The 15,789-nt window shown below is 38.2% G+C and overlaps 1 protein-coding gene across 1 annotated transcript in view; it reads left to right on the forward strand.

The window, feature by feature from the left end:
- The window catches only part of CDK5RAP2 (CDK5 regulatory subunit associated protein 2), an 82,234-nt gene extending 67,438 nt beyond the window's left edge, over positions 1-14,796 (forward strand). The window contains exons 30-38 of the mRNA XM_026860684.1: positions 1,370-1,559; positions 1,774-1,895; positions 3,272-3,520; positions 5,194-5,277; positions 5,403-5,662; positions 7,956-8,102; positions 10,135-10,273; positions 13,640-13,686; positions 14,572-14,796. Of these exons, the coding sequence (XP_026716485.1) occupies positions 1,370-1,559; positions 1,774-1,895; positions 3,272-3,520; positions 5,194-5,277; positions 5,403-5,662; positions 7,956-8,102; positions 10,135-10,273; positions 13,640-13,686; positions 14,572-14,631 (1,298 nt within the window). The 3' untranslated portion in view covers positions 14,632-14,796. The remainder of the gene's footprint in view (positions 1-1,369; positions 1,560-1,773; positions 1,896-3,271; positions 3,521-5,193; positions 5,278-5,402; positions 5,663-7,955; positions 8,103-10,134; positions 10,274-13,639; positions 13,687-14,571) is intronic.
- Positions 14,797-15,789: the final 993 nt, after the last annotated feature.

Below are 15,789 nucleotides of genomic sequence, written 5' to 3' on the forward strand. Positions count from 1 at the left end.
CACTTCAGAAGAGGACAGAGCTGAGGGAATCCATTTGGAAGTAATTGTAATCTCCAAGATTAATTTTAAACTTTCCTCATTTTCACACCTCTGAAAAGAATTTTAAAGTCTTCCCTCTTTTTTTTTTCCCCCCCCAAGAAAACCAACTTGCCAAGTAGGTTCTTAAAAGCAGCTCAAGCCACAATTAGGTTCTAAGCCTCTGTATTTTCAGACTGTGTAAAAGCACTGATGCTTCTTCCAGAGGCATGTATTCTCTCATCTGTTTTGGTGCATCTTGGTGCTTAACAGTTTGTTCAAGTTCTACTTTTTAAATTAATATATTCACGCTTTTGTTTGTTTCCATGGTTGACAATATGATCTGATAATATCAGGGTTCCTTTTTTATAAGAACCATAATGAGTAGAGCATTGTTGCCCTTGTGTTTTAAAATAACGTTGATATCTCCGGAGTTTGTGAGCTTCTTTTCCTTTTATTCCTGGATGCACTAGAGAAAGCAAGGCCTCTTGGGATACCTCCTGTGTGTTTTGGTCTCAGGTACTTTCTGTCTGTAGTCTTAGCTTTGCCCTTCAGTAGTGAGAGGCTGGTGATGTGCATTTCTAACAGTACGTGGGGATTACCATTTTCATACGCTTTCAGCAAAACTACTGAAGAAGAGGGAATGATTTTCTAACTGTTGGGAGATGGAATGTTTCCTCCCTACTGTTTCTTTGCCAAGGTTGCCTCCTCCTTTTCCAGTGCTAAATGTAGAGTCACAAAAAACTTTGGGGTCCCCATAAGCCTCTCTGATTGCAGCTGTCTCAAAAGGCTCAGTTGCCCCTATCAGCAATTCCTTGTCACAGAACCAGTCTGGGGAAACACCTTGTGCCAAGGAAAGAAGGACTGATATGATACATTTGGCAGATGAATAGGGCTGGGAAGGAGAGGACAGAGGGATTTCTGTGACACAAGGGGGAACATGGCTGTAACTTGCCCTAGAACAATCCCCCTGAGTTCTTTTCTTTCTAAAGAGAAGTAAAATCCATTATTTTGTGAAGATTAGCAAAATTCATGTGCCTGCTTTGGGATCCTGCTGCCTCTAGTTGTTGAATACTATCCTTTTGACCAAATTCCAAGAGGTGTTGGGGACATTTGGCATATTAGGCTGTACACAGGTTTTTACTGAGCCTTTGGGAGTCCTGGGGGTTAAATGTTGCATGTTACAGAAAATGCATCTAGCAAAAGTCATTAGGAAATTGAAATACTGAAATCCTAAGACTCACAAGAGCAGCTGTTATTTTCTGACAGTCTCTGAAAAAGCTGGTTTTGTTAAAAAGCATAGCTTTAGTGGGTTGTGGACATTGCAAATACCTTGTGTTTCATCTTGTTTCAGATAAACAAAAGGAAAATGAAAAGTTAAGAGAATCTCTTTCTAAAAAAAATGCAATCATCGAGCATCTTCATGAGGATTATGAATGCATCAAGAGAGAAAATGAAAGGTTGCAAAAACAAATTGCCCAAAAAGAAGATGAAACCAGATATCTGACATGTCAAATTTACAGCAGTCGTAATGAATTAAACAGGTATTGATTCTGTCCACATTTAGATATTCATTTAGAGAAGAAAATTGTCAATGTGACAAGCATGTGTTTAGCCATAGCCATTAACATTAATGAGGTGCATAGATCTATTGAAAAGGCAGAGGAAGAATTATGGAGGAGAGGGGAATGATTTTAGATTTAGAAACAAAATATAAAAAATTAACATTTAACTTAGGCGATTATTGGGACTTAACAGGTTGCAAACAGAAATTAATGTAAAGCAACGTCAGCTCTCTGAGAGTGAGAAGTTACTGCAGTCACTCCGAACTGAGATGAAGGTTTATGAAAAGTTGGAAGAAGCAAGGAAGAAGAGGACAGGTATGAATACACAATTGTTTCTGTACCCTTAGCCCTTGCAACCCTTCCCTCTCTGAACATGAAGTTGTCAAAGGATAGTAGGGCTAGGTCACTGTTTCTTTGTTTCTGCTATGCAAAGTAGAACTGACAACTTGATGATAAAATGCTGCTTTTTACTTAGCAGTGTAACTGCGAGGTTGAGATGTGTGATATGTTCTAACTGGGCACACCCAAGTTTCCTTTATCTTTTTAGCTAAGCTATAAACAAATATTGAAGATTCAGTGGCTCAGGCTGGATAAGCTTATTTACTTGTCATCTAAATACATGCTGCTGCATCCTCACAGGTAGTGCTTACTCAGGTAGCTTGTGCTTTCTCTTGTCTGAATATGAGGGTAGTGTCTTCTCCCTAGGGCTGAGGAGAAGTGCTGGCACTGCTTTCTGAATGAGACATTTAATAATTTCCTGTCTGCTTTTCTGTCATTAAAGGCGAGGGGTAGGAATGAGACTTAGTTGAGTTCTTCCTACCCCTTTTATGGAAGCTGTACTACCACACGGCTGTTGGTAGTGTTAGATAAAAAAGTGGAATGCTGGTCATGGCTGCATACCTGTTACAGGATCCAGTAAAAATCTTCCATTGGAAGTTCATGTAAAAGTTTGTGTTTTTTCTTCCTGCTACTCTAAGTAATATGCCCTGCAGTCACTATTTGATGCCTAGCTGCAGCAGAAGAGCCCTGTTGGCATAAGGCTTTAAGCCAAAGTTGACTCAGGGATATCAGTAAGTCTCCTTGCAGAACGGGCAATGTAATTAGAGAGTAACAGCACCCTCATGTAGTTGAGCCCCTTCCCACTGTCTGGAGAAGAGTTTGATTTCAGCATGAAAGAATACATGGAATTGTTTGTGTACTGACCTCCTTCTATGAAAAGACGAACACAGCCCTTGCTTTTTTTCAGGTTCAGATTTGTTCCTGTTGTTGCCAGGTGATCACTATTTTCTTTTTTCTTCTGTGTATAAAATTAAACTCCGGATTCTACTCCATCCCTCCTCCGCACTCCAAGATTACCCATTTCTTTTTCTTTCCCCAGACTGTTCATTAATGCACTTCAAATTCTGTAAATACTTTTAATTCTCTTTTTATTATATATTTTTGCTTTTGGCATGAGACTTATTAGCTTTTATGGACAAAGTGAAAAATAATTTTCGGCTCTTTAAATCTTTTGAGGGTAGAAGCAATTAAGACATGCTTTTTTTGTCAAACCATTATCTTAATGCTGTTAGTAGTTAATTCTTAATATTGAGGATAACACTGACTATAATTTACTTGCTCAGCATTCTGCTAATGGCTAATATTATTTTAATTGTTAAAGATGTTAAGTGTTTCTTTTGAAATTGTCTCAGATCCCAGATGTGATGCATCAGAAGAATTCCGAAAAGATCAGAATAATCCACTTGACTTACATGAACTGTTGACTGAAATACAGAGTTTGCGAGTGCAGCTTGAAAGAAGTATAGAGACAAACAAGTCTTTGCATGAAAAATTAGAGGAGCAGCTTTTAAAAGAGAAGAGAGAGGAAGTGGGATCAGTGTCAGCTGTAAATATCAACTATCTTTTCAAACAAGATTCTCAGCGGTCTGCAGGAATGAATGGTACTGTGTCATACGTACTTTTGTTATACTGTAGCACCTGTGCCTTGTTCTTTAAAGATGCTCTTAAGGCCTTACACAACATCACCTGTAGGTTTGGGAGCTGCCCATCAGCCTTTCAGATCCTTTTCCCGTTAGAGCTATTAGTGCATGGAGAGGTGAAATGCACACTGCACTGTCTCAAACCCTCCAACTGTCACTTCCTTTTCATTCAAGAAAAGCATTTGCAGACAGTCTCTGGGATGGAAGAATGCCTACATTAAATTGCCATAAATTTTGCTTACCTGGGATTTTTTTTTTTTTTAATGCAGTGCTCTGTAGCATTTTCTAAGGGTGAGTATGTATTACTGAGGAATGATCAATAACTGCACTAAATGGTCTTTGTATAAATCGGTTGTCCCCCTTTTGCCCTTGAGGAATATTTTACCTTTATTTCAATCACTGTTAAGTGATACTGTTTTAGCAAATCAGGGAAAATGTAGTGTTTATGCTCAGGGTTAGGTTATGGTCCCAATATAGATGTACATGGGATACAGAGGGCACAGGCATGTTCTTCCTTGCTGCTAAAGTACTCTGCATAACAGCTTTCCATACTTCCAGCATAAAGCCACCTCTCCTGCTGCCTGTACATTGTGTTATGGGAATCAATAATAATAATAATGCTTTTTGGGTCCATACACTTCACCTGAACGTGCCTAGTAGCTAAATCTTAGGCAGCACACAGAGCAAGCAGCACCAGCCAGAGGATTAGCGTGAGAGCTCGTGAGGCACAACAGGGTGTTTTACCACCTTTCTTTGGGGGTCCATCATGTCCAGTCAGAATCACACTTCACCTGAAGTACATAATGAGCATAACTAACTCTGTGGTATTTGAACAAGTAAGAAAGATGTTGAATGTAGCAAATAACTTTGCAAAGAACAATTGCTACCATACTCTGTGCACTTTATACTTGAACACTAAATTACTGTCATGTGCTCCATATGGGATGATTCCTAATGGCCAGTCATGATCAAGTAGGTGTGGAACAGCTGTTGTGGGAAATCTGTACCACCAGTATAACCAAATTACATTTGCTCCTGATTAATTTCTATCTAGAATCCTAGATGTTGCTTTTGATCTGCATCAGGTAGAGTAGATAGGAGCTGGAGAAGCTTGTATTTGTTTAAGAAAATGGTGAATAGGGTTGTAATAGTTTAGTTGGTTTAATATGAACCAGAAAGACTCCTTGAAATGTCAACAGCTGAATTTGTTAGCTTTTTAGATGTACTGTGATAAGTCTTTACTCATAGGTACTTACGGAATTTGGAAGGTCTGGAGAGGGGGGGTATATGATCTTTAGTATGGTATAGCCCTGGAGAGTGTCGTGCTTTCTGTGGAGTTAATGGGAAGCTTATGTTTGTTGATTAAAATATATCTTAATCAGGGTGTGTTTTAGATTTTCTGACTATGACTTGGTTTTGGGAGATATCTAGAACTTTGGATAGGTGCTAAGAAGATGGTGAATACTGGAAGATACATGGTATGGTACTAGAAAATTAGCTGTGTTTCCCTCCTTCTTCCTGAGTCTAAGTGCAGCATCAGCTGAAAAAAAGAACAGAAGTAAAGCTAGGAAGTTTTTTTTAATGCACATTAACTTCTACTGATAGGCTCTTCCTTGTCTCATTTTTATATATAGAAAATCTTTTCAAATGCCCTGCGGCCAGCAGAAACATTTGTGAGCTGCAGAAACATGGACATTGTCTTTCTCTAGCACAAACAGGTACATCCAGAAGTATCTTAAATGTGCATGTTATCAGTATCCCAGACTTGCTGTTTAGCGGAAGTCTAGTGTCAATTAATTCTACATGTTAGGATGAAAAAAATTAAACTATTTCTCTGTCCCAGGTACGCATTCAGCCTCTAAAGATGATTTAGACTGCGCTTCACACTGTGGTAGCACTTCATCTTCCAGTACAGCATGTACCCCTCGTCTTGTGCCTGGACATCGTATGTGGGCAGACAAAAATGGGCGCCACGTTCTTGGCCTGATTGAGGATTATAATGCTCTGCGGAAACAGATTTCAGAAGGGCAACAGGTTTTAGCAGAAATGGAGATTTCTTTAAGAGAGGTCACTGGTACGAAACTGCAGGAGCCTGGTATAAAGGTAAACAGTGAAAGCTGTTAAAGGATGGTGAATTTTACCTAGACGTGCAAAATGCATAGCTTACAGAAACAAAAAAGTAGGTTTGTGGTGCAGCAGGCACCTACTGAATAACTCAGAACACCTCAACCTTGACAGTCCAAGTTTCATCTGGATGCAGGCACCTATTTGTGATTCTGGGTTAATGAGGCTATGGATAAATTAGTTAATTCTAGTCCTTTAATAAACAATCTCACTTTTACTTGCAACTTCAAATGAGTTGAAGCTACTTCCTTTTACTATGGAAATTGGTGTTTGTGACACTGGAAACAATAAAGCCAAACAAAAACAACAAAAAAACCCAGGAAACCCCAGATAAAACTCTAAAATGCTTTAGAAAGGGCTTAAACTAGGGGTATGTATCAGTAACCTAAGGATAAAAATAATTAAGGAGATTTTTCTTGTATTTCCTGGGTTTATCCCAAGCCTTCATTAGAAGACAGCTAACAGAAATCTGATACACTTATTTGTATTCAGCCCTTTAGTAACACCAGGTGACAACAGTACATTAATGATTGATGCATGCTAATGAAAGTTGTTTCATATTAGGGAAGCTTTTTAATATTTTTACACTTCCTGGTATCAGTTGAACACTTCAGCAATATCAGTAGCTAGTCTAGAAACTTGAATATCTCATTAATGAACAAATACTGTCTTCTAAGACATAGTGTATCATCCTTTCTGCATCATGTGTGACACAGTGATATCATGGTGCTTTTGCTGTAGTCTTAAACATAATAATTCATAAACCAATAAAATGTTTGCCTTGTACTGAATAATGTCAGTGCTTTTCCTCTAGAAGCAGGAGAACTACTAGTGTTTACCTATGCTAATTTTTTCTTATTTAATATTGTTAACTTCTGGATACAGTTAATGATAGCATATTTGGGGTGGACTGAATAAGATCTGTCTTATAACCTTCAACAAGAAGGGAAGGAATGATCTGTACATGTCTGTGGCACCTAATAAGGAACTAAGAAACTCAAACCGCAACAGGAGAGGCTTGGATCAGGCATTTAAAACAGCACCCCAGTGGTAAAAATAATGAAACTCTGGAATGGAGGCTGCTCAGACACTGCTGCTACTGGAGGCGCTTGTAAGAACAGATTATATGAATATTTAAAAAATTACATGTAATGCTTTCCTGCCTTGGCGTGGGGAAAGTAAACTAGGTGACTAATGAAGGTCCTTTTCACCCCTATGATTTTATGATAATATAAATGTTATAAAAAAACCCATACTCACTGCTCTTCAAAAACCAGGTCTTAACTGCATGGATAATTTTGCGCTGCTTATTTTTCTAGTTATAATTAGTAAAGCTGTTGAAGATGCAGTCTTCAACAATTATGAAATCCTTTTTGTGGTATCACATGTGTGCTCACACAGTAAAATGGTGTCTGAATGACACTTAAGACTCTCTGAAGTATCATATATTTTCAAATGACCTAGTTAAGATACTGATAATGACTGAAAAAGTAATCTCTCTAAGTTTTTAACTTGTTTTGTTGGTGTAAAGATGAAAGCAGTAAGTTTCATAATTTGCAGTTTTCTATCAAGCTTTACATCACTGAAGTTTCAGACTACTTAGGAAATGGTATGTTTTATGTGACAGGAGGATTCTGGTTAGATAACAATACTAAATAAGTATTCAAATGATATGCTGCATGGGGCAGGAACTGTGAATGCTTTTCTTTCATTACCCTTCCCCCTTCTGTATCACCATTGCTTTGGTAATTCATTTGCTTCCCTTGCATTCTTTCTCTCCTTTATTTCACATTTATGCAATTTCTTCAATTTGGTTTTCTCATCTGTCAGCAGAGGAAAACATTTTATGTGTGTCCTGATAGTTATTTTAGCATTAAATGGAACAGTTTAAAGGGTCTGCTAAGGAAGAAACATCTATATTGCTTAAATTGATGTCTGTAATCATTTGACTTTCAAATAACATGACACAAAATGCAAATAGAGAAAGAAGAGAGTTGCCAACTATTGCCGTGTGGCATAGCAAACCTAGTAAATATAATCTATTATTAATCATGGTTATTGATTAGGATGAATCCCCTCCCTCCCTGAAATTCTCAGATAATGCATAATTCAGCAGTCTTTGTAAACTAATAAATTAGCTTTTGTGGCACACAATAGCTGTGTACATCATCTTAAATATGAAATCATACCAACTGATTTCAACCATTAATTAAGATTACATTTTCATAATGTTTTAAGCATCAAATATAATGTCTCTAATCCTGTGATATAGGTACCAGACCAGGCATCACTGCATAGCTTTTCTGCAAATACTCACACAGTACAGCAGATTTTAGAAGAGGCTGCACGTTTACTGAAACTTCTGTGGAGAGTTTCCCTTCCACTGAAAGCTGTACATGGTACTACTCATGGCACTCAGGTACTGTTAATGTTTCATTTGGGTTTGGTTTTGGTTTTTTTTTTTGGTGGGGTTTGGGGGTTTTTTTGAGTGTTGAAATGTGTCAGGGAAGATGCACCACTTAGGAACATGTCATTTGAGGAAAATATTTTGAAAATCATGAACTCAGGATACCCAGTCTCTGGACACGTGGATTTAGTTAGCTCTCATCACTGAAAGCAAAGGCTAAATATGTGCTGGCTTTCTATCCTGGTCATATTGTATACTGGGGTGTTCATTCACAAAATACTTGGTATTAAAGATGTACTCTGTAACCTGTTACATGATATTCAGGAAACCTAGGCAGGTGGCAAACGTTACATTTGAACAAGAAAAGATTTGGACTTCTGTTATAGGATCAAATTCAATTTGATTATGTATATACTAGTAACAACAGGAACTTCAGCAACTTTGTAATCTGAGCTACATTTTCCTTTTATGTTTTTGATGCCTGAGCTGTAAAATAGGATGCTTTTTTTAAAGTGTGACAAAACCCAGAGACAAGTTTTATAACATTTTAACTAAAAAGGATTGCACTATGCAAATGAATGGAAGTAAACTGAATGAGGAATGAATTATCTATACTGTCATAATACCACCACTCGGTAATGAAACTGTTTCAAACTCTGGCTTTAAAATAAATCTAAAGTGTTTTCACTGAGGTTTTTGTATGTTTCTTAAGTGAGGCAGGATATTGCTGGCAAAAAAACAACTTTAGGAAAACAAACATTTTATATATTATTTTAATAACATTTTTGTTGTGTTCTAGCATCCTTAAATGTGTAAAAAGACAAAAGCAGTACGAACGAACTGTGCTGTCTATTATACTTCACTGATGTTTCAGCTCCCTGTTTGGGATGTCTTGACAAGTGTGTGTACTTCCATTTTTATCCTTATGTGTATATTCTATATAAACAGCCATATGTTGGCCTGGATTGCAGTATCTGAACATACACTCACACGGGTTTTTCAGCGTATGTGTGATGCATCTAATGCTTTCCTGTCATCTTGATCTAAACCTTCTTGATCTTGATCAGTTCTCAAAATCTGACCTTAACGTGTGGGGGATCTGAGTTCCCAGGACGGCACCTAATTAGAGTCTAATAGAATCTTTTCTAGAGATTTTTTTTTTTTAATCCAACATCCTGAGATCTTAAGGACATTAGATTGCTTCTGATATCTTAATTGCAGTATATGAAAGAATATCTCTTGAAGCTTGATTCTAAAAGATACTGAGCACTCACTGCCTTCTCTTCAGCCCCACAGGAGTTGTGAGTAATCAGTTCTTCTGAAGAGCTAAATGCTAGGGGCGAATTCCAGAAGATGCTATTATTTGACAAGTGGCACAACAAGAAGGAAAATGTACAAGCTTAAGTTTGCGTGAGGATCCAGATCAGTGATACTGGCAGACTGTGTCAGGGCTACTCATAGTCTTGTTTTAAAAGATACTAACAATAAGTTAGTTGGAATTGGTGGTGAAAACTGAACCTTAAATAATGGTACTGTCAAATAATTTTGCAATAAAACTGTCCTGGTCATTTGTACAGTGCCTTTTAGCCCTTTGACAGAGGCAGTATCATCTATTGCCAGAACACTGGCGAAGGAAGCTGGAAGTTCTGAACCTGGCAGACAGGATATTTGCTGATCCTGTAGCACTGCCCTGCCTTATATTTTCTAGTTGAGGGGTAAAGGGAAAAAAAAAAAAAAAAAAAAAAAAAGGAATGGAAGTTTAGAAACAAAAAATAGACACTGGTGTTAAGACTTTTCTCAGACTAACAGAAAAATTAATTGCACTAAAAGCCAGCTAAGAATTGTAGTTGTCTCTTGGCAGCTGTCATAGAATCATATGTCATCGGGGATGGGATTGTGGAAGGACAGGCACTCAGGGATGTTTCACTCCTTCAAGTTGTTTATACTCCAAGGAAGCCTGAGGGCTTTTGTACAAACGTATTTAGCAGTTCACAATGTACAAAGTACTTTTTATATTATAAGATATTTTATTCTCTAAATTTAGGATGAAGGAATGAAAGCAGAAATATTTAGATTACGTAAGAAACTGTCTGAGCAAGAGAAGAAGTTACACAGTATAGTGAAACGCTTACATTCCACAAACCAGCTGAAGGAAAACATGGAGAAAGTCATCATTGACCAGTGTAAGTGTATTCTTTATTACTAGTTCTTATTTTATTTTCATAGTCTGTGACTACCTGTAAAATTGGAGAAACAACAAAACAAATATAGGCATCTGTTCTTTTGCAGTTGCTCTGACTGGTGTTTCTTTGTGCGCTCTCAGTTAGGGACAAACAGGTCAGGAGGTTCAGACTGTACAGAACTGATGGAGCTTCATTCAAATGGAAGTTAGTTCCCCAACTACAAAAGGCTGCATAGAATATCATGAGCAGCAGTTCATGGTTCTATACAACCCACTGATAATGTGTCAATCCATGCAGCTGCCACTAATTGCCACTAATTACTTGAGTGATTCCATTTCAATGCTGCCATTCCCCAAGGTTTCTATCCTACAGCAGTTCCTGACAAAGGCAAAGTTACTATTGCTATAGACTATTCCAGCTAAAGTTTTTGACATTGTCCTTCTCAAAATGGTGATTTTGCCTCTGTCTTGATAAATGTGGAATTAGGCGTTTGGATTTTCCGAGGCGCCTGTCTCTTGTGTGAATCGCACTAGATGGCTGAATACTGGGAAAAGCCAAAGCAGCAGCAAAGGAGATTTGTCACTCTACACCAGACTGAGAAGTGCAAGAGATCAGAAGGCTCAGAACAAGGGAAACGAAAGCTTGCTATGAATAATTTTTTAAGAAAAAGTGGGACATGCTGTGAAAAGATATTTTACCCTTAGCAGCTGTATCTAGAAAATTATCGAAACATGAAAACAAGTGGGACATGGGCTGTATTGTAGCTGTGTTAAGCCAGGTGTCTGTTTGAAGAGATCCATCTCTTCTGCTTTAATTGCTCATCAGAAGAGATTTGAATGGAGCTAACCTGTTCTCTTCCGTCATGCTATGAAAGTATGTGTATTGTGGGAGGAGGATTTAATTTTCTTAAAAATCTATCCTTGCCTTCTCCTGAGAGGTGGGACTAAATGATTTGTTAGTCTATGCTGGAATGGCACTTTTGTTATCAGTAGTTCATCTAGACTGTAAAATGTTACACGTCATACAAAGTTATGAAAATGTCCATAATACTGCAAGTTACTCAAGTTGTTTAAATGCAATGTAGAGGAATAAATATTTTCTTGCTCAGTAGCCTATAATTTTTATATCTAAGGTACATATCTTCTATCTGCAGATTTATTTTTTTTAAGTATTTATGGGCTGGTTTTTGGACATTACTTTCAGAATTGTTACATTAAGTGATGTACAAGTTACTTATTTTCAATTCAAAATTATGTTTTGTTCAGGTTTTAAACAGCTCAGTTTGGGCTTGTCATATAAAAATCAAAGCTGTTCTATTATGTCTGTCCAAATAATATCCCTGGGGTCGATTTACTGGTTTAGTTTGGTCAGTTCCTAGTCCTGGTGCCATCTCAGACATCATACTGGATAATTTCAGTAAGGCTGGGCAGAGCATAAATCTGTAACAGAGATTTTTACCCTTATGGCCACAATGTTATTGCCACAGCCACTCCACCCACCCATATTTCAGAGAGAAAACAGTACATCTGCCCCTTGTTTTGCTCACTCCTTTCCAGGGCATTCTACCTCATCTCAACTAGGGCCTAATAAAATGAAGCCTGCATTTTCTGAAATCTCCTTAATGCAAAGTACTGCCTGGCTAGCAGGAGCTTTGCTGTTAGTGTCACATCCTCTAAATTCTCTTCATGTACTGAATTTAATATTTTTGATTTAGAAAAATCTAGTTTGCCAGGTGAAATGAATTTACTAGCAGAGTTCTTTATGAGCAGAGAGCACACAAAGAGCTAGATACGATTTTCTGTAAGTTTCATTGATTATGGGAATTATGGATGTCAAGTTACCTTTGCCTTAAAGAGCAATTTTAGAAATGTTTCTAAATTGCATCTGTACACAAATTCCTGACCAAGCATACAACAAAATTGGTGGATCATATGAAGCTGCTGGATTTTGTTAGGATGCTTACACTTGTGTTTGGTATTTCCTCCTTTCTCCTTTTGCTAGTTAGAAAGCAAAGGCATTGCAGTAGGTGACCTTGCCTACCTTCATTCTCCAAACATCCTGTTAGCTGGCCACTCCACTGAGAATATTCAGGTTCCCTTTAGCTGAGCATTCCTAAATATATTTAGAGGCAGAGACTGGAACATTCTTGTGGCTCGGTCTTCTGTGTGCTTTCTCTGGCAAGAGAACTCATTGCTTATAAACCTCATCTGAACCTCTGAACATGTAACAATGCAGTGCCAAATTGCAGTAAGCTGCCAAGGGTATAATTATCTCATGACAGCTATACCCTTGGAGTTGTTGGGTTCTTATTATTGTAATGAAAAATTTTTATTATGGCTAAATTGTTTATTTTTGAGACTGGAATATTAAATTGGTACTTGTGAATGGTATTTTTCACCAGTTACGGAGCTGACACAGATTAGAGAATCACATATTTAACCTGACATTTCTAAATATCAGTTTTGTTTAGAAGCATCCCCTCCTCCGTTCACAGGTCTTATGCTGTCCCCACAGAGGCAAACTAGCTGGATGAATAGAGAAAACTTGGAACCCTTCAGAGCAAGCCACTGACGTGATTTCCCCTAAGCATATATAGGTTGCTTTGTCCTTGAACTGCTGGAGGATCTGGCTGACTTCTTTTGCCATCTGTCCTCTTCCAACCCATTGTCCCCCATAACCTCTACACTGCACAATTTTTCTCCCTCTCCAGCTACCTGCCTGCCTCCCCCAGCCCGAGTAGGCTACCTTATAGATCAAATTATAGTCAGATCGTGCATCATCCCTCCTTAAAATTAACAGAAAGTCTTCCTTTGATGGCTTGGATCGAGAGAACCAGGTGATCAGTATCTCAGGGGGGTGTTCATATCTATGATGTTAAATGCAGTGATGAGCTATGTGTGTTTTCACATGTATTGGTTGTGGTATGGTAAAAGAACTTTAAAACCACTTCCCTGATGTTTAGATTTGAAAAGCAGATGATGTGTGTGATGGAACATAGGCTGGGGGTAGGAAATGGCATTTCAGTGGTGGCGTTGCTTCGGACCTGCCCTGTGGTCCTGAGCGGCTCCTCCTGCCCTTCCCTAACGCTCTCTGCACGTGCAGTGTTGCCCCTTCATCTGGGGTTGTTGCAGCTGGAGGTTTGTCCATCAGCCCGAGCTGCTGAGCAGGGCTCGGGCAGGAGTAACAGTTCTGGGCTTTTGTGAGTAAGAAGGTTGAAGTGGTGGTAGGGGGCTGTGTGTGATTGTCTGGCCGTGGCCCATCCTGTAGCTATGAGTTCATATTTTATTTCACATGTGGTCATAAAACTCAAATACAGGGAGTGGAGAAAGACTGCAGTATTCTATTTAATCTTCTCTTTCTTTCCAGTGGTTTTAACTCATGATGTCTTGAAGAAGGCTAGAGGAAACCTGGAAGTAAGTAAAATTTTTGCTTGCATTTAATTTCTTGGTATATACTCATTAGAAATACACATTGCTGTGTCAGTAGTATTTTGCAGAATTAGTCTGATTTTCTTTATGTTTGCTGCCTAACCAAGTCTGACAGCAGTTTAGTATGATAAATATTCTGCAATGTTTGATGTTTGAATTAGAGTTTTATGACTGACCATGTAAACAGCTAAACCCTCTCCTTTCTGATGCTTTCCCTAGATTAATATTCATGTCTGTCATCTTCTCCAGTAGTTTATTTTCTGCAGATCACAGTCCAATAACCTGTGTACTGAGTAAGTTCACAAAAGGCACCCTTATTTAAAGCTTGTGTATGTGTTAATAAGTGGTGGTGCTTTTTTTTAAATATAGACCCAACAGGCAAAGCTTTTGCAAACAGCTATTTGCTAATGCAGCGTATTGAATTAGTTTGAGTGTTTAAGTAATCACTGTTCAGATTTGATTTCTCCCAGAAGGTTCAGATTTTACTCCCAGAGATGTAATACACTTCTTGACTCCTGAATCCCATCCTTCTCATACCCCTCCACTCTGGATGATTGTACATTTCCCTTCCTTAAATTTTCCTCTAACCTTTTTCTGTGACTCTCTTCTCCCTTACTCCCATCAGCAGTGCTGCCTTGAACACTTCCCCATGCAGATGCTGTACTCTTGTCTCAGCCCTACCTGAGCTAGAAAGTGATGATACAAAAAAGTCTTTCTGCTTAAAGAAGTCTTAATCACTTTAATTTGAAGATCTGAACACAGAAGCTTGTATTTGTAAAGCCTTTTGCAGCATTATGGCCCAGGGGTAGAGACAAATTGTCTGCATTTGAAGTACTGTAAAATAGAAATAATTATTGCTTTTCTAACCAGGTCCCACCAGCTGAGAATCAAAAATCACCTTCCTATACCAGCAAAAAAAGGATTCTCTGAAGGAGAAAGTTTGACTAATAGAGACTGTTCCTGTGATTGTTGTTTGCTTCTTTATGCCTTACTATTTATTGATGTAAAAATGTTTGTTCAGCTCTTTTAATGGAATCAGCCTTTGACCAAAAAAAAAAAAAAAAAGGACAAAAAAGAAAAAAAGACATCTTTTGGTAAATAACTTATTTAACTTTTTCTGTAATGTAAAAGATTGTTTTTAATATTTATTACAGAAGCAAGGTACTGGAGTTATTGAAGAAAAATCCAGATTTTTTTAAACTTGGCTCATTTGAAATTTTATATTTGTACTTGTCATGTTATAAAACTATTTGTTGTTACAGTCAAACAGGTCCTGAAAGAATGAAGGATGTGATCCACCTTCCAAACTGTTTCTCTACTGCTAAAAGAATGTAGGTTAAAAAAAAAATAATTCTGCCAGTTGTCATTTTTTTGTAGCAATGTGAGAAATGTTCAATATTTTAAAGCATTTTAAACATATCTGGAAGATTTTTCTGGAAGCTGCCTGATGCTGAGCTTTCTTATTGCCCTATTAGAAACTTAGATTGATGCTAGGTCTGAAAATGTTACTTAGAATCAGACAATTAAAATGAAAAATAGTCACAAACGTGTTTGTGTTTTGTTTAAAACATCAGACTTTGAGCACTCGCTGAACAAAGAAGTGTTTGTTTCCTGAGTTCAACTAAAATGAATCCAGCCCTCCTTGCAGCATTTGTAGGGCAGAAGTGCTGGTCCTGGCTAAGTGGGGATGTTGGAAACCTGCTTTCAAGAAGCCGCAACCGAAAGCCCTGGTGCTGTTGGCAAAATGTTAGTGTCCCCCCCCAGCCCCCCTCCCTCCCAGATAGTGCCCAGAAGGCCCCCGAAGGGACACAGCTGAGCAGTTTGGAAATGTATTTTGTGCTAAAAGCTCTGAAGAATGTTTCTTAAATTTGAAAATATCTTTTTTACTCTGAGTTTTTATCTCCCCCACCGATACATGTAATAGTGATATTTTGGCAAGGCCAGAGAACACCAACATAAAACATGACTTCTTGTGCTCCCCCCAGCCCCCCTGGTGCCTTTTCAATTTTGTCTCTGGTTTGAGCCACCCAGCACTCGGGTTCCTCAGCAGAGCTGACTCCCTGCAACCCGCCCTCCCTGGCACAGAGT

Source organism: Athene cunicularia (assembly GCF_003259725.1).
Source record: "Athene cunicularia isolate RWA chromosome 17 unlocalized genomic scaffold, athCun1 chr17_part1, whole genome shotgun sequence".
Lineage (NCBI taxonomy): Eukaryota > Metazoa > Chordata > Aves > Strigiformes > Strigidae > Athene > Athene cunicularia.